The following is an 18,672-nucleotide window of genomic DNA, read 5'->3' on the forward strand; positions in this document are numbered from 1 at the left end:
TTTTGCAAACGTGAGAATGTTCTTGGTCACAATAATGTGAGACCAAGGCGTGACATCCAAGTTGGCATATAAAATGGTTCTTGAGATTGTAAATGGCTGCGTAGTGATCCTGTTTAACCATCTCAGCATCCAGTACTCTAAACCCAGGAAAGCCTTGATGGTAGCATCTGGGGCAGAAGACCAAATCTGAGATGCGTAGAGAGGGATGGGGATGACACATCTTAAAATATATTGTTTAACAAGGTCAGGGTTCCTGATACCTACTAGTTCTTGTCTGGAGGTCCATAGCGCTGCGTAAGTTTTCTTCTTTACATGTCCGAAATGGGGTGTGAAGTTTAGGTTTTCGTCCCATTTCAGACCAAGATCAATATGTGTCCTGACTTTTTTGACCACACTGCCATTTACGCGTATTGATATGTGGTTTTTTAATACCTTGTTGGTGAAAACCATTTGTGCTGTCTTGTGTTCATTTAGTCGGAGCCCCATGCAATTAAGGTATTCTTGCAACTCGGCGATTTTGGAGTTTGCTTCGTTGTTGCGTTGTAAAGATGTGTTTTGGTCATTCGAGGTGACGAAAAATTTCAAGTCGTCTGCATATACGACAAATTGTTTATGATTTTGGGTCAGGAAGGGATGCAGTGCTGTTGCGAAGAGGGTAGCAGAGAGGACACCACCTTGTGGGACTCCCCTGTTGACTTGGAAGGTCTCTTTGTAAATTCCATTTATGGCAGTGATGTGTCTCTCCCTCAAAGAACTCGTTATTATAGCTAATACGTGCCCAGTTATATGGAAATACTCCTCCAAGATGATAGTAATAGCCGAGAGGGATATACTGTCGAAAGCGGATGCAGCGTCTAAGAAGACAATGTCTAATTGCTGTCTGAAGTTAAGGGCGTGTTGGATTCGAAATAGTCTCCATGAGATTGGTGGTAGTAGATCTTTGTGGGATCACTGAATGAAGGTACTCCGGTCTATGCCCGAAGCAGTGATGGTTGATGGTATTTAAAATGGATTTCTCAAATAGTTTTTGAAACGAACATCCAATTGCAATAGGCCGGTAGTCTTTGGCTGATTAAGGATTGTTATTTTAGGGAACAGGTTTAACGAAATATGTATTCCATATCTTCGGAAAGTGGTTTTCACTTAAAATTTTGTGGAAAATGTTAAGGAGCAGATCTATGATGTATACACTGCTGATCTTAATCATGAAGAGTGGGAATTTATCAGGCCCAATTGTGGCTTTATTCCTGAGGCTATTCACAGCGGCTTTAATGTCATCCTTAGCTATACTGATTTGAGATAGTTCAGCATAGACCTCCGTCTTCAGTTTGCTGATTGCTTCACGGATTTTCTCTGTGTTGACTTTACTGTTAACTTGATTTTCCGCCAGAGTAGTTCCAAGGGTGGCTTGGGTCCATTCTGAGAAGATGTTCTCGGGCATTATATCCGTACGCCTTTTCTTGTTATATATCCTGCTTCCTTTCTTTAAATGTGATCGCACCATGTCATAGTAAGCTTGACGTTTCAATCGAATGAACCGCGCTCTAGCTTCTTTATATCGAATATAATCAGGTGGATGTTCAGTTTTTTTCCATTTTCTGAAGAGTTTCTGCTTGTTTTTGAAAACATATTTTACCTGTGGAATAAACCAGGAATTTGCTCGATCGGAAATTTTAATGCTTTTTGATGCACCCTCAAGAGCAATAAAGTGAAGGGTATCCGAAAGTGCTTCTAAGGCATCGTCTACGGGGAGTTGGAAGAGATTTTGCCAGTTGAAATTCACGAGCCGTTTCAAAATTACGTCTGGTTTTATATACTTGGTTGAGAAGATAACATCAGCTTTGTTTTCCCTCCTCCAGTTCTCTTTTTGTCTACAAGCTTGACTTCTCAGGTTGGCTTGGATTGAGAGAGGGATGTAATCAGAAGCGAAGCGAGTCGTACTGTCAGTTAATGTGACGTCTAGAGCATTATAGTACACCAGGTCAAGGCGCTGTGTGCCTCTTGTGAGGAGCGTTTCAAGTTGTTTCATCGAGAGGGTTTTCATAGTATCATCCAATTCGCTCTTTGCATCTTTGTGCTTAGGAAGAGGCATGTTCAAATCTCCCATCACGATAGATTCTACATTTGGGTTCAAGTTTGCGACGAGCCAAGTAAGGAGTTCATTTCGGGCTTCGCTGTCATGGTTGGGTGGAAGGTATATAATACAAATTTGTACACTCTTTGTACCTTCTCTGAAGGTTGCTGAGACGGCTTCAAAATTTTCCGAGTGTGACTCTTTGTTTTTAATTACAGAGAAATTATTCTTATAGAGTATCAGTACTCCTCCTCCTCTTTTGTTTTCTCTTCCTCTTGTAACGCATTTAAAGCCAAAATTGTCAGCTAGAGCATCTAGCTGTCTATTATTTTGAAGCCAGGTTTCTGTCAGGCAGATGAATTCATATTCGGAGCTAAATAGAAGGTTCTGCAAAGTGTGAAGTTTATTGGCTATGCTGCGCACATTTTGAAGGTAAAGAGAGACTCGCATATTTTCTTTCGAGTCTGATGAGGAATTCCTTGATTGCTACTGCGCAACCCTAGTTGAGGGCCTCGAAGCACGTTTCCTGAAGTGTTTAACCAGGGTGCCAGTGGGCAAATGGTTTTTCTAGTAATCGTGCTTCACAATTAATAGGGCATGAGATAGTGAAGGAGGAATATGCTGGATGACTTGTTCGTACTTGTCGTACTTCTACGTCAATACCCATCCCCTCTACGCACATTTCTTTAATGACGCTCGGTGTGATACTGGGTTCAATCCGCGAGACAAATAGCTTTCCTCTTGTTTGAACGAGGTGATGCTGTACCTTTCTGCAAGACAAGGATGATAATCAGATGGCTGGAATGTTGGAGGATGATCAGTAGGATCGCCATTTGTCCGTATGGCTTGTTGTTTCTGATAGGCATTTAGGTGAGGGGGGGTCCTTTTTAGTGGAATTTTGAGGGGCCGATTTTGTCGGCAGAGAAACAACCTGAGCAAAAGTAGGTTTCTGATTCATGTTTGGCTCTGATGGAGGGGTTGATTTCTTTTTATTGCTATCTTGGTTTACAGAAGCAGTAGAGCTGGGGATAGCAGTCGCTGGACCGTTTTCTGACCTGTGCATTTGTGCATACCTTTTATTGGAGGATTGGTTTTTTGAATTATCAAAAATTTGAGGAGGTGACTGCTCTTTGCAGGGATCAGCATCTTGCAACTCTGCCCTACCTTTGAGGGTAGTCGTCCGTTGTGATTTAATGTGCGGGTTCTCCATCGGTTTCCCTCTCGCAACGTTTGAAATGCCAGCTGGGCAAGCCAGTGGGTTTTCGAGTATCGGAATATTTCGTCCGATTGTTCCGTTAATTGCACGTAGTTGAGTTAAGACTGTGTCTAATTTATCATCAATTAGTTTCTGTTTAGCTATTAAGGTTCTATTCTGTTCATGCAGTTCATGATTTTCTTCTTGGATTCCTTGCAGAGTTTTGTGGATCGGAAGAAGGAGTTCCTCGAGTAACTCTCTTTTAGCATTTGTGACTCAGGCTTAAGATAATCCTGACCTGTTTTTCTTTCTTGATCATTCCGAGCCCCACCACAGCCTATTTCTTTAATGTAGTCAAGAGTATCATTTGCATCTTCATATGTTTTCTTGTGCACGCAATCGTCTGGGCAAGCGTCGCAATCTACGATATCAAAATCTGGAGCTGTTTAGAGACCTCAAAATAGACCCGGACAGGTACTGCCACGAGAAAACTTACAGGAAGCTCATTGCAGCGGATCTGTATACGAAACTACAGATATGATGAAGAACGTAATTGAAGAGAGACTTCAAGTGCCCTCGAACTGATAAAAATCTTAAATGAATATATTATATTCCAAAAGATTCTTATAGGACTGAGGGTATTCCTTTTGTTCAGAGAATAAAAAATGAGGACCAATTCATAGTGTAAATGACGATGTCATTTTTCTATGTACATATTGTTTTGTAATTTTTCTGTGAATGCATGATGTCTGTATGTAATTCTTCCTCTATGTGTATATATCTTATGTATTTCCTGATATTTAATCCTATGTTACACTCTAATAAGTGATGTATGTATGCGCCACCCTCCTAGGAAATTTCTGTACAGGGGTGTTTGTTAAATAAACTGATATTAATAATAATAAATGAGCCACTAAGCTTCCCGTTCAGCTCCGTTACTGCGAGGTTGTCGGAAACATGTGGGGAAGGTTCCTCAGTTTCTGAGTCGCCGCTGTCCATGATGTGAGATTCTGCTGCATTTATTTCTTCCCGTTGTTCTGCGCCATTGTTCTCGTTGTGGGACCTGCATTTTGAGCAAAGGAACTTCTTTCGTCTGCTTTGATTTAAGCGCACGATGTCAACTTGGGAACAGCAGCTCCCAATTACGCTGCCACATCGCGAGCATTTAATGGCGTATTTATTTACAACGTTACAAATGCCGCATATTTGCTCCGTCATATCAGATAGTTTCTTTTCCATATTTGTAACGATTGAGACCGTAGAAGCGTTACTTATGTTTTACTTAAATCTGGAGCGTTGGCCAGATATTTCACTTATTTCTCGATGAAAGGTGCGGTAGTGGGGAGAGCTATACACTCCACACCTATTACAGTTAAATTGGAGCCTTTAATGTAAGGAGCGACCTTGAGAGAGGATTAGAGGTGGGGAAAGCTGAGTAGTTGAACTTTCCGCAGACAAGAAAACTTATCTATAGCTGTACCACATACAGCAAAGTTCATGCATGAGACCAAAAAACAATAATCATAATTTACCTGACTGTGTATTTCTTCCTTAGTTGGTATATTTAGATAGAGGCACTTCTGAACTTTCGATTAATACTAAATATAGCTAGTACATGACTCATAATTAAACTGAAAATATCAAAAAATACGGAGCACGATTATCACACTGTCATCTACGCCACCTAGCGGGACCCACCTAGCAGAACTTCATAGTTCGTGGTTTGGGACCACGAACTATGAAGTTCACGAAGGGTCTTTGGTTTCTTTCTGACAACTGCAGATTCCACACGATCCCAACAGTTCTCTATAGGATTCAGGTCCGGGCTATTTCCTGGCCAGCTAAGAGTTGTAATGGACTGTTCTTCCAACCATTTTTTCACCTGTAACAAATGTATACTGAATTAATACAGAAATGAAGCTAAAGTAACTACAGAAGTGCCTACTTACACTTTTCGCCCGATGACAAGAAGCAGAGTCGTCCTGAAAGATGCAGTTACTTGGCAGGTTGAAATAAATGTCTCTAATGGTTGGCAGTAATTTGCCTTCCAATATAGCCAGGTATCCATTGGCACCTCTTATAGAACTGCAGGTGATACGAAATGCACCCCCATATCATTTGGCTGGTAGGGAATTTCACTGTAGATACCATACAGTCTTGATGGTATTTTTCACCACGTCTACAGCAAATCGTTTGTCTTCCATTAGAGCCATGCAGGTTGAATTTCTTCTCATCCGAGAAAATAACTGACTTCTACTGCCCGGGGGTACATTTTACATGCTCCTTACACCAAATTAATCGGGCCTTTTTCATTTTTTGTGTGAGGAGGGGCTTCTTCTTAGGACGAGGGGTTACAAGTCCATTTTTGAAGAGGCCTCTTCTGACTGTTACTGCACTTGCTGCCACTCCTGTATTTTCTCCCCATTCTCTTTTCAGCTCAGACGAAGAAGCTTTACGGTTTTTAAGACATAAGCCCTTCAAAACGCGGTCCTGTTTTGGCGTAGAAATTCGTTTGCGTCCGGTCCCTTTTTCCCTATCATCAGAACCAGTATTCTTGAGTTTGGAAAGAAATCTACTCACTGTCGACTGATTACAACACTCTATAAGCAATATGACGGGAAGACCATCCCTCCTCATGTAAAGCAACAATAGCGCTCTTTCTTCGTGGCGTAACTCGCCATCCTGACACAAACAAAGAATGACTGTGTGTCGGTGGGATAAATTGTTTTGTTTGATTTAATTTGAATTTCGAACCCTACTGAAGTCACAATCCCACCCCACAACGAAAATCTGACTGCAATTCACAAAATATTCCAGATTCTAGGGTGTGTAATGCGGGTGTTAGCAGAACATTAAAGAGACACATTTATTTACAACCTTTAATGAACATTATATACAGCATTTACATAAAAGAAACAAATAATTACATACAAGCATACCAATTTCCATATATTTGAACCATACAACACTACACTATCTCTCTCTCTCTCTCAACAACTATTCTCAATTTACATATTATTAACATCAGTTTGTGTCAGTTGTATCCTACTTAATATGAATCCTTGATGATTACTCAATCATTCTCTTACATTACCAATTTTTATCACTTACATCAGTAAAACTCATTTCAACTCTTATTACTCTTTCTGTATATTTTTTTTCCCTAACCTTTAACACATGGAGTGTATTACAACTGGTATCCACTTACCTCAGTAATGTTCACTATAAATCCCTCATTCTACCTTAATAACTCTAGTTATCATCTTAATCATCCCTCTTTACTCATGAGGTTTCTCTATCAATAAAATTTTTTTCTTTACACCTCGTCTGATATGTTACTTGTTTTGGCACCTGGCCTAATTTAATGATATAGGTTAACATATCTTTAGAGTACTATCCCTATAAATATAATTTCTTTATTCATTCCTTTCTATTACTTTCTTTTTATTACCCCTGTACCACCCTTACGTTATTTCATAATAATTAACATTCATAACAATTTGCCTCAACCTTAGTAACTAACTTGTCTAAACAACAGGAATGTTCCTATTTTTAAAAGGGACTATCACGCAATTCCTTGCAGAGCTAGATTATGAGTCCTTGAGTTCAGGATTCGAGAGAAAAACATGAACAGACTTAGGTTCCGAAATAGCTGCTACTTCCAATTTCCTTGCGCTCAGGCTTCCTTCGTGGCAGACAGGTTTTCTTCCATTTCTTGGGCACTCTGCTTCCCTTAGTGGCGGACAGGCATTCTTTCTTTCTCTTCTTCTTGGCTCACTTACCTGCACAACTTTCAACGCACGTTTCCCACTCTTCCATACCTCCAAAAAAGCATCTCTTTCAGTCCGCAGTTACTCGCGTCCTCTACGCCTCACTATCTTTTCTCTAACGTTTTTTTCTTATTTTTCTTCTTCATCTTGCTACCACAAGATGTGAACTCCAACCAAAAAAAAAAAAAAAAAATCTACTCCCACTTCAACCCGCAATTCACGACTTTCTCCCCTTGACCACAGAGAAGTGGACACTTGCTGATACAGATTGGACACTTGCTGAAATTACTCCCCGCGAACTTTTCTCTTTCCCTCAAGTTTGGAACGTCTTCTCAAAGGACTTGCAATCAATCCTCATACTCTGCTTAATTTTTCATTCCTTTCTATTTGCAAAAACATCTCACCACAGCTGTCTCCCTAGCGCACAAATCAACCCTTCTCTAGGAATTTCTTATTTTTTTCCCACGGTAGTATGGCCCTTTCATGTTGCTGGTCACCTCCAAAACACTCATTTTCGTGTTCACAATTTCTCTGCTAAATATGGGCAACTTATCCAAAATTCAGTCACCCTGACACCGTTTTCTTTTGACGCAAACACGGACGTCCACCAATTTCCTGTTTATTTTCTAACGGTGGCTTAGATCAAAAGAGACGCTTTGTAATCCCGTTTCACGGTCCTATTGTTCTTTCCTTCAGAAACTCTTTCACGCCTGTTGTCAAATGGCAGCCCCTTCACTAGTGTTGTCCCTGTTTGCTCTCTATATTTCTCGAAATTACTTGTTTCCATTTAGCCGCATATTCGTCTATAACTTTCCCATTCCAAATCCAGTGTTTCTTCAAACTTTAACCTTATTTACATTAAAACTAAATATCCAATCTTAATACTTACTATCTTTAACTTAATACTCGTTTTCCATTGCCCTTCCGGGATTTATTTTAGCAAAACAAATATTTAAATTTTATTTGTACGATCTACATCTTACAACTGTAACTCTTGCAGAGAGTGCTTATAAAGCTGAGAGTAACATCTGATGCAATATTACGTCATCACCGTTGCGCGTGTCAATCTTATCTGATGCAATCTGTAAGAAATATTGCCATATACTTTATTCGTTATTATATGCGTTATTCGACAATTGCAATTTTAAAGTGTGATGCACTTTCTTTGAACACAAGTGTATATATACTAAGCACCTATTGTCTTCAGCATGCCCGTCTGGCTGCCTGCATGTAACAATTCGACTCCCAGTAGACTAAATATAAAATATACAATTTAATTAAAATGAAATTTTATATTTAGTTCTTTTAGATAAAGTTTTTGAGCCATTTCCTAAACTTCATTAAAATCGGAAAAATATAATCCGGCAATTATTATCTCTATACATTAAAAAAAAGTTTTCCACCTGTGATATTTATTGGAGCCAATGGGAGAAGAGGGCAAGGAAATTACGTCATTATACATGCGCTGGTAAATAATTACATTGTCTTCCATTGAAAGACAACTGCCCTTATAACGTTCACCAACTTCGTGCACGTGCTTCACTCTGTAATACATGACCACGCTGACATTAAAATGGAACATCATTTGATGTTCCCTTTTAATGTCAGCTGATGAAGAGACCCGATATAGTTTGTATATATGTAAATAGTTTGGTATTTTGTAAATATTTAAGTATTTGTATAGTTCGTAAATATTTTAGGTCTGCTCTTTGGGATGCAACAATATTCCTCATGCATTATGGAACCCGAAGCAAAAGGCCTTTTCCTAAGTGACCTATGTAAACGCAGGTAAATAATTACATAGTGATATTTATTCCACCTTGAGAATGCCACGTGGTAGGGGGCGGGGTAGCCAATGGGAGAAGAGGGATGTGGTACAAGTGGGCGGGGCAGTTGCGTCCCTACAAATGCACAGGTAAATAATTACATAGGTCATTTCCTGATTGGATATCGATTATAGTGTCACTGTGGTTCCCCACGTCTGTGCCATCAGTACTCTTGCGATGAATACTGAACCTCTGTAAAAGCCAGAAAAGCGTTGCGTGTAGTGTTGGGTTCTGTTGTTTGCGTCAATGGGACTTCTTGGCTGCAGGGCCCTTAGTGGGACTCCACGTTGCCCGCCATCCCTGGCTCGCCTGGGAGGTGAGTCAGGGATGGCGGGTAACGTGGGAGGTGAGCCTTGCGTGGACAGCCTCACTCACCTCCCAGGTGAACCAGGCTGTCCACTGTACTCTGCCTGCTCTCCATCAGGGATCACCTGAGCTTCCTGACGAGAACAAAATAAAAAATAAAAAACATGAGTGATGGAGATTGCTGAAGGGAGTAAAAAGGGGGGGAGGAAGAATATCAGTGCGTTTCGACAGGTGCTCCTTTTAGGTAGAAAAGATTTGATTTACTCCGTCATTGCTCTACATTTTATGTAGAAAAGCGTGCGCGGAGGTTGGCGAGCAGGGGGCGAAGTCCCTTAATTATCATTTATTTTTTTCCACACAACTGTGTGGAAAACAGAAATTCCTAGATTAAATATAGGTTTAATGAGGTTTATTAGTTTAGACGACAGCTCGTGTACGCTTTGCCTGTATTGCTATGTAAGACTAGTGAATATGGTATGTCTTGTGAATATATATTAATATAGACAGACTAAAAATAAAAGTATATGGGCGAAGAGTAATAAATATTATACAATTATAGTATAGTTTTAAAAAGTAATAAAAAGTATGGTTTTATGGTGTTACTTAACTATAAAGTTTAAATCTTGGTAATTAATTGATAAAGAGAACTATATTTAATTTTTATTTCTATTAATTACAGAAAAAGTATTCAATTATTTTAAGCGGAAAAAATGGAATGCGCTTGAAATCAAACCTGTAGAAAAACATGTTAGTAAATGTAACGCAGTGCGTTACATTTATTAACATGTTTTTCTACAGGTTCGATTTCATGAGAAGGTTTGCTGTACCTCGGTATAAGGATGTGCTGCTGCCTCAGTCATCACGCGATTCTATTGTTGCTTCTTTTTCTCAGTGCTACTAAAACGAATTAATTATGCGGTATTCGCTCTTGCGAGTCCATAATTACAGGTACAGACATTCTATTGTGTAATCATTTAACAGCACACGCTGTTATCTTGGCAAGTTAGACGGAATGGTGGCTATTGCTGTACGGATAGTAATATGAGCGCGTACAATATATCAGCAGGACCATACTCGAATCAAATATTACTACGATCAGGTAACCAACTGTTTAGAATCATATCTGCAAGTTATATGTAGAGAACATAAGCAGATACTGCACTTCATCTGCACACAGGACAAATAATTTCGTTATATGCTCACTGCAATTGTGTTGGTTTATGATCCTTTTTAACACGCAGTACATTCGATATTAATTGTACCGAGTGCAACGGATAATCACCTTGTGGTCTAGATCGTATAAATTCGCCCTTGCTCATCGTTTCAAACTTGCCATTATGAAGTTGGGAGGGAGAGAGAGAGAGAGGGGAGAGCCATCTTTTTATAGGCTGGCGAGGAAACTGGCTGATTGATTAACTTTGGAATGAGCTGTGATGAGCTATCATAATCCACTTTGATGTAGTGAAAATTATATTGGCATTTACCACGTTTTAACTATCAGAATAACGGAAAATAAGTAACGTACTCTTTTATACTCGTTAATAATGATGTACTGTAATCAACATATTTAGACAGCTCGGAATTTAAATTTATAAAAAAAAAAAAAAAAAAAAAAAGTTTGTACAGAAAGCGCACTAAACCAAAGAATTCATCTTTTGGTACAGTTTCCGCATTTACTAAGGCAGTTGTGAAATCCATCGTTTGAGAATTTCCTTATATGAACTTAAACAATCGCTCTTCTAGAAACAATAGCGTATTTGGATAAATTTTTAGGTCACACTTGCAAATTAATTATGCTGTTTTTCAGAACTAGCTGGGTAAATAAGCGTAACGAATCTCCACAAATGCTCATCAACCTCGCCTTGTCGAGATTGACGAGTTACTCATGCACAAAAAGAAACGATTCTCGTATGTTCTTATGTCAGTTGCATAACCTATCGATTTTTTCACATGACACATTTACTGTTATGCTTTCTCACATACAATAGACCTTTTACAACATAAACCTCCATAAAAGAAGCTTGAACCCTCGGAAACGCATTGTACTGTTCTCGCAGCCATTGTTTTTACCACACTGTCCGAAAGATCTTCTAACAGCATCTTTTTTTTATCAACACTTGCAATTAGGTGTGCAGACAAGTTTTTCTGTGGATCGCAGTTCTTAATAGCCGAACCTTACGACACGCCACTGAAGGAAAGAGCATTGCATGCCGTCTCCAACAAAAAATGAACGCCCACCCACCGACACAGGTCCGTTAGACACACTCTGAAACTCAGAGTTGGTACGGAGCATTCCCAAGGACTCCCACTTCCTTCTCTGGCAGCTGACGTAGCGGGACAAGACCGGTTGGTGACCACTCCTGCCTGCAGGCCGTCACGAGACAACTTGGGGGTGCAGCAAAGTGAGAGAGAAGCATGACGCAGTATTAGAGACCCATTTTAGGTAGCGACGGCTGACTTACCTGTAGAACCGCTTTTCCTTCACCACAGTTGGCGGAGTTCACGCAACTACTGACTGTTGGATAACATTCCTGTAGGTGTGAGTTTTTGCATTATTCCTTCTGCCATCGTGTAGTGATGTCAAGCAACTGGGGACAGCCGTGAAGATGGCCAAAAAGCTAAAGAAATTCCTTATATTGCTGGATAACGAAAGCCTGCTGTACTTTCCTGGTTCATTCTTGACAGGGAGAGTGCTCGTGGACTTGGATGAGGATACTGCTGTTATAGGTAAGTTGGTACGCTAGCGGGTATTGCGCAGAGGAGGGGGGGAGGTAACGAGTATGAAATGTTAAATTATCAGTTGTTACTTTCACTTTCCCCGTATCTATTACTGGTCGCTTGAGAAGTTGTAATATCTTGAAGAAGTTAACCGGCTGCTGCATCTGGTAAGGACCCAAACATTCTGTTTGGGTCCTTACCAGATGAAATCTGGTAAGGACCCAAACAATGAATCTCCGATGAAATCTGGTAAGGACCCAAACATTCTGTTTGGGTCCTTACCAGATTTCATCGGAGATTCATTGCTGCATCACGATCGGGTTAGATTTCCTGTTTGTATAACTTCTCCACTGCCTCCTCTCAAAACTGATGCCAAAGTGTTCCATCAAATGCAAGACTAATTGCTTCGTCATATTTATTTTTCTGACTACAACAGAACCTTTCCTTATCATGAATTTATTCACTTATTTTTCAAAAATTTATGATCTTACATACGTACAACGTGCAGAAGTTAATTTTGGATTTATAAAAAAAATATTTAATTAAGGCTGTTATCTCAATCTTAGTTTTAAGGAAACGGCAGCTTAAGATGGCATTTTACCAAGATCCCCGTATATGTTATACTAATATAGCGAATCCAAAAGACACTTAATCCTTTTACTACAATTAGAGCCCAAAATCATCGTGCTGGGAACAAATCAATATTAATTTTGAACATCATGAAGTTTCGTAAAAACTACCTTGATTTTGCTTATGGTCGGATTACTTTTTATGTACTGACTATGGTTTCTTATTAACGAGGTGTTTTCGCGCTTTCTTTTATCAACTTTTATCTACACACATTGTATTTTAAAATCACAAGTATACTTAAGGTCACTTATTTATTGTTATCTTTTTTTTTTTTTCTCCTGATTTGGGACAAACCTTAAGATGCCCGAAGCGAACCAAAAGTGTTTTGGCATAATGAGACAACGTGAAATTATTGCCGCGATTCTGATAGAGTTGCTTTGAAGCACCAGCTGGCTCGCTGAATGAGTACCACGCACGTAGAAACTCAAAATATGGCTTTGATCAACTTTATCAGGCACATCTCTTCCGGACAGAAAATATAGCTTGAAGGTGTTTATTTCTTTATTTGAATTGGGAGGAGGAGGGCAGGAAGTGGTAAGTGCTCTTCAGCTGGGTGTAAGAAAATATTTCGCTGCTTTAACGCTCTGTGAATTTCTATTTTATACTTTTTAAACGGCACCTTAACATATGTTATTACCACGTTAGAGAAGACAAGAGAATTTATTTTTGGAATTGCCTTCGAAATCATCAGTAGAGTAAGCCACCGTTAAGGAATCCTGTGAATTTGCTTCCTTGCCTTTCAGGAAGTAAATTCTTTTCCTTATCTTCATCGGATAGCTGAGCATTTTAGAGTTTATCTCCATATCAGTAAACCAGTTTTGAATTAGAAAGTTTAATTTTAAGCCGGTAGTGCTCTCTTTTAAAATCATCAACCTCTACGTACGCCGACGTCTACGTGCTTCGAATTGTGTCATAAGGGTACATATTGAAGTGTGGAATGCTGTTATGAATGCTCTTCGATCCTGTTGTAGTATGCGTTTCTCTTTATAAGAGCAAATCGCCGCTTTTCATATTTTTGATGACAAAGATCTCCAGACCGCCAACGTTCATCAAGAGCAGATAGAAAGATAATCTGTCATTGCGATTAAATTCTTAAATATCTCAGTCCAGTAACGGACTAGCCATTGGCAAATTCCAGTAGTGCTGGTGTCCTAATGGGACATTGAACCGGCCCTAGTGGAAAACACAAACTAATATTATACCTCATTTTTTAAAAAATAATCATCACTCTTTACAAAAATAGATTATTTTTGTAAAGAGTTATGATTATATTAATAATCTTGTTTTTACCGCAGATGCTTTTTCGAAGATGCTTTTAGTGTGATTTGTCTTAACCGAGTATGGTATTAAGGATTATTTAACGAATCAATTTTGTTAATTTTTAAATACTTGGCGCATTGAACAAATGACTAACTGACATTGTAAATTAGGATATTATAAGTACAAAAAACTAGAGTTGCACCAGTTGTGGGATGGATAAGTTTCTGAACCAAGTGATATTAAATCAGAGATATAACAAGTTAGTGCAAATGCATCATATTAGTACACAGCCAATTCTAGATTAGCAAATTATTTGCAAAAGCGGTATCGTTTAAGTCATATCTCATATTGTGAATACTTTCACAACGAGTTGCCATGACATTGCACTACTTCGAATAAGTAACGCTTCATCTAAAGGAGAAGAATATTGTTACTTATTCTCAGTGGACAACAAGTCTTCTCCTTTAGGTGAAGCGTTACTTATTCGAAGTAGTGCAATGTCATGGCAACTCGTCGTGAAAGTATTCACAATATGAGATATGACTTAAACGATGCCGCTTTTGCAAATAATTTGCTAATCTAGAATTGGCTGTGTACTAACATGATGCATTTGCACTAACTTGTACATAGCCTAACTTTCTCGCAGCCTGAGGCATAAGCCCTAATGCATTATAATCAGAGATATAAATAAAAAAAAAAGTCACCTGAAGGGGGGATTTACTAATTAAATCTTCTTTTTTTAAATATATTTATACTTACTGTTCTCGTGAAAGTGTAACAGTTGATAAAAACGCTATTCACGTGGCGAAAGCTCCTGAATGTTTTTAGAACTTTTAACCAATATATTGTAAACACTTCATGGTAATATTTTAATGCACGCTTTTAATCGATGTTATTTAGATTTAATTTGTACATTATTAATAATAATCATTTTGAATCTGATGTATAAATCTGTTTTGATCGGAGTAAATCAAGAATTATTCACGTAACCCCTGAACATTTATATTAATAATAATTTGGTAATAAAATATTTTAAAAAAAATTGACTTTGCTGAAAGATATTTGAGAATGGTTGCTGGTAAATGGTACTATAGTTAATAAGTTTAGAATTCTTTAAAAAAAAAAAAAAAATCCACACTAAAAGCGATATTTTAAATCTTACCCAAGCAGTCCGCCGGATTAAGTTAGGTAAAATATTAATTATCCACGTGTGGTTTATTCACTTTATGTGAATGATTTTTTATTTTTTAACCATTTATCAAACAGCAAGTGTTTTTATACACAACGTTGTGCTATGCTTTCATTTTTCTGAATCTCGTTCCAGTTACGTTTCCAACAACCTTCTCTTGAGCTTTGTTTGTTTCCGTTGAAGTAATGATGAGCAAGAGATTATCTCTGCATTAGTTCTCGTTAATTTATTCTAATTATCATTGCTTGAAAACTAAAAATAAATTAATTATCCATGCCATTCGCCACTGCTGGGACGTTTTATTTGAAATGTCTGGCCGATTTCTTGTCCCAGTCCTTCACTTTTCATACAGTGATACACTGCCTCGTACTAATGATAGGTGGTGAGCACTTGTTTGGAGAAGACGAGTTCGAAGTCTGGGGAATTCTTAAAGGCCTGTTCAATTGAGGCTACAGTTAGCCTCAACTGAACAAGCCTTTTCAAGCGGAGGAAAGAGGATTTTTAATCCTTAAAAGGATTAACAACCTGAATTTAAATCCTTCTCTGCTTAATTTGCAATCGGATTTTCCATTCCTCATAACATGCAAATCGGCACCCACGTGTGCAAATACAATAAACACCAGTGTACTCTTCCGAAAATAGTTGATTCACAAATCCCACGAAACTACCACATTTTCTGTGGCCATTTCAGAATAAAAAAGAAATTCCTAAAAAAAAATAGTACTGTTTTTAGGCGCTACTTGTTTTGAAAGCCTTGTTAAAAGAAACGAAACGTAAACTTGCAAATCAGAAAGATATTCTGTTATTCGTAAAACCTCCAGAGTTGCCACCTCTATATAATCTGTTTGAAGAGAAGGCGCATTTAAATGCAAAAATTCTTTGTGGAAACCTTGATTTCGGAGGCTTAGTGACGTCATTGCTGTTCCAAAACTGTCTTCAGTTTACAAATTGCTTATTTCCATGTAGTTAACATCCATACGAAAGCGTTCTTTTCATCAAATGAATAGTTTATATTCATTTTAAGAAAATACAACTTTCAATGCATTTCTATTTCCCTCAAGAGAGCGAAAACGTACTTTAACACCGAGAAAGCAAATCAAGTGATAAACACCGAGAAAGCAAATCAAGCTAGTGGAATAAAATTTTCTGTACTAATACCGTTGGTACGAGTGTTATTACCAAACTGGATGAGGCGCTGCTTGGTTCAATAAACGGGAAGAGCAGAAGTCCTTTATTCAAATTCAAGATTTAAAGGTATTTAAAGAGCAGTTTTTCCAAGGATTATACTTTTCAGAAAGTCGCTAGAAATTATGTATAAGGAAATTATTATAATTAAACTTAGTTTATTCACATGAGTGAAAGGCATCCCCGGATAGCTTCAAGGTTCGAAGGGTAAAAATACTGTAATGTATATGAAAGAATTTCTTGAATTTAATTCTTTCTTTTTTCCTTTGCTGAAAATTATTCTGTTGGTCATATATATATTTGAATACACTCGGCTGTCGGACATTTTATAATTGGGATGTGAATTATTTTCCAATGCATATACAATGCCCACGTGATGTAGACAAATGACAATAGTGTAATAATATTGACAAAATTCTTTTAAAAAACAAGATTCCTCAGGTTGTGTTTTGGGTGTGTGCCACAACAAAGACTATTTCTGTATTCTTTTGTATAATTTTTTTTTTTTGTGCCTTGGCAGTTCTGTTGAAGAAGAGTTCATGGAGGAACTTTTTTATTTATTAATATTCCAAACTTGTTGCATTTCTTTGGCTCTTGTCCATATGGAGGGGGAAGGGGAGGGAAGGTTAACATGATAAAAGAAAACCATTTCCGTTAGTTGTATGCAATCAAGGTTCACTCCGAGTGTTGCATAGTTACCTAACAAGGAGCACAAAGAATGACCTTCAAGTATATCATGTGACTTAACAGCTGATTTTAGCCCAGCTGTTAGGATAAAGAAAAACAGAATGGTTGAACAGTTTCGTTACATAGTTCGGATCGATACAGTGATTTCGATACAGCGTGGCATCTTGGTGCAGTTTTCAAATTGGAGTCTGGTTTTCTGAGTTGTACGGAAACTTTTTTCATATTTTAAATTCTTTTTTGTATACAAGGATTGTTCATTTAAAATACGTCCAAGCCTTTAAAAAAGTATTTCAAAAAAAGAATTGATCACCTTTCACTAATCTGTATATTCCTTCAAGAAATTATTTCGATCATGATTTCGGTTTCGGCGTCCGAATTGAAACGATAACTTTTAAAGTTGTTTTTTTCTTGAGAACAGCAGCAGGACAGTTAGTTGCAAAAATGAAGATAATAGTACATTCCTTATTTAATCCGGTCTGAGAGAATAAGACATGAACTACTTTGTCAGATTGTGTTCTTGACATCCCGAACTAACTTTTATTCGGTGCAATGAGTTGAATAATTTATAAGGCGGGGACTCCCTTATTTAAGACTTGCAAAGATCTCACTTTTCTTATTGAAAAGATATTTACAAGTTACTTTGCTCAAATTTTCCCCTCAATCACCCAATTTCTTGTATGAGCAAGGTTAAAAAAATGGTCCAGGTTTTAAAACGTATAGGCTACTTTTCGGTTTTCTCCATTCTCTCTAAGGATGATTCCTATCTAGACACTGAAGAAAAGAAATAATCCCAGACGGTATCGGTTCGGTTGATCTCGCATTTTAAATTATCCCTTCCTAAAGTGGTTCGTTCTGTCTCCATCAAAAACGTCACAAATATGTAAGTTCGTTTGTTTTTCAATTCCAAGAATTGTTTCAGCAGTGCGAAAAAAAATTCTTGGAATTCCTTTAAAGTAATCTCCTCCTTCTTTGGTGCACTTTCGTCCTCGTTTTCATACGCATGTTGCTTATCGATGTTATTGAACAACTATCTGGAAACGACCGTGTTAAGTGAAATTTGGGAACAATTTATAAACCGTGCTAATTCAAAAAACGTGTTAATAGGAATCGTGTAAAGCAGAGGCCCTCTGTATCTGTGAACCACTGTAGCATGGGTTCTGCTGTTTTAAAGAGTACTCAGTTTATCATCTTTTTTTTTTTTTTGAATGTCCTGTACTATATTTTTAGGGCTACAGCAGTTTCTTATAGATCGCAGTTTTATGCACTTTATACACGTATGTACATCTCCTTTAATCTCTAAGTGTGGTTCTCTTTGAAATGCTGGTTGCTAAAAAACCAGAGACTTCTACTTCCTCCCCTTCAAGTCCCAAATTCTGTGACTGCTGGAATTCCCGTCACTAACATCCATGCGTGAAAGGGTGAGGTTTATTTGTACCCTCCATCTCTTGTCGGGTGACGTAAGATCTGCTAAAAATGACTTGACGTGTCCCACTTATGGAAAAAGTCCTGCACGTGCATCCGAAGAATGCTACGCACGGGAGAGCGTTTGTCCTACTTTGAAGCCAACATAAATGATAGTCCGGTTTTGACGTTCAAATCACGACCTACAACCTCGCACCTTACTGACCCCGTTATTCTTGGGACCCAAAATGCTTTGTTTTCAAGAAAGCGATGAGTGCGCCACGCGGTTGGCTTTGCAAACCTTGATAGGCTAGAGCTGTCATTAGTGATGTTTCTGCGGCCTTTGTTTGCTGTACAAGTTTACAGTTGGATGCTTTTGTACGCCTATACAACGGTTCCGAGATGTAAAAATAGCAGTGCATGCATTTCAG

At 38.2% G+C, this 18,672-nt stretch overlaps 1 protein-coding gene across 1 annotated transcript in view; it reads left to right on the top strand.

Annotated features, from left to right (window-relative positions):
- The first annotated feature begins 11,509 nt into the window (after window positions 1-11,509).
- Window positions 11,510-18,672, top strand: part of LOC150089310 (arrestin domain-containing protein 4-like) — an 85,242-nt gene continuing 78,079 nt past the window's right edge. Inside the window, exon 1 of the mRNA XM_090388984.1 lies at window positions 11,510-11,898. Within this exon, the coding sequence (XP_090245110.1) occupies window positions 11,778-11,898 (121 nt within the window). The 5' untranslated portion in view covers window positions 11,510-11,777. The remainder of the gene's footprint in view (window positions 11,899-18,672) is intronic.

This window comes from Mastigoproctus giganteus, chromosome 2, assembly GCF_048544385.1.
Source record: "Mastigoproctus giganteus isolate SK-2022 chromosome 2, ASM4854438v1, whole genome shotgun sequence".
Lineage (NCBI taxonomy): Eukaryota > Metazoa > Arthropoda > Arachnida > Uropygi > Thelyphonidae > Mastigoproctus > Mastigoproctus giganteus.